This window comes from Opisthorchis viverrini (genome assembly GCF_000715545.1).
Source record: "Opisthorchis viverrini unplaced genomic scaffold opera_v5_88, whole genome shotgun sequence".
Lineage (NCBI taxonomy): Eukaryota > Metazoa > Platyhelminthes > Trematoda > Opisthorchiida > Opisthorchiidae > Opisthorchis > Opisthorchis viverrini.
In genome coordinates this window covers 804764-805552 of record NW_008751745.1, presented here as the reverse complement: position 1 = coordinate 805552, position 789 = coordinate 804764, and the positions used below count along the sequence as shown (strand labels likewise).

Here is a 789-nt window from a genome sequence, read left to right as displayed (position 1 = left end):
TTTTCTTTACAATAAGGCTTTCAAATAAGTCATGGTTGTACGGCAGTGAAGCATCGGTGTTGAACACTGATGTCATGCTGTCGATGATGATGGTGATGATGATGATGATGATGATGATAATGATGACGATGATGATGATGTAATTCATTGTATGATTCACCTCTCTATCCGATAGGAACACAAGGGAAACCGGTCGTTCTACAGGATAGTGATGTAAATGCCATCAGGATGACTGCGTAAGTTGGATAAATTTTCAGTTATGCAGTTTCACAACGTCAGAACCAATTGAAATAAAGGAACTTCCAGTATCTACCAGGACAAGGAGAGCGATGCCATTGAATTTGATGATTATAATGGCATGTACCAGGTGGGTAGTGCCGTTGCAAACGCTGAATAATTGACCGGGTTTACCACGGCTTTTTCAGCGGGGTATTTTGAACGAGAATGTCTGTCATAAGCACGAAAATAACATGTTTGAACGGATTTTACAGTAGCAGCGGTCAGAACGGTGCGTGGTTCGGGATTCTGTGAGTTAGGCATAATCGTAGATTAGGCTGTAGGTTCGTTACCAACGTATGATTCTGACTATTTGTGAGGCAACTCGGGTGATCTAGAAAGTTGATATGCTTGGAAGTGAGTGAGTTAGCTCTGTGCTAGATGTTTTTCGCGGATGGACTAGTATGCCAGGCCTTCAATCATAGCATTGCGCAAGCATCTGTCTTGACATTTAGTTGAAGATACCCATTTAAACTTGCAGTCTTTGGCTGATGATTTCAGTTTCCGTTCGAA

At 41.8% G+C, this 789-nt stretch overlaps 1 protein-coding gene across 1 annotated transcript in view; it reads right to left on the bottom strand.

The window, feature by feature from the left end:
• Positions 1-148, bottom strand: part of T265_04999 (hypothetical protein) — a gene marked incomplete at both ends in the record, with an annotated part of 3698 nt that extends 3550 nt beyond the window's left edge. The window contains one exon of the mRNA XM_009169889.1: positions 11-148. Within this exon, the coding sequence (XP_009168153.1) occupies positions 11-148 (138 nt within the window). The remainder of the gene's footprint in view (positions 1-10) is intronic.
• Between the last annotated feature and the right edge of the window lie 641 nt (positions 149-789).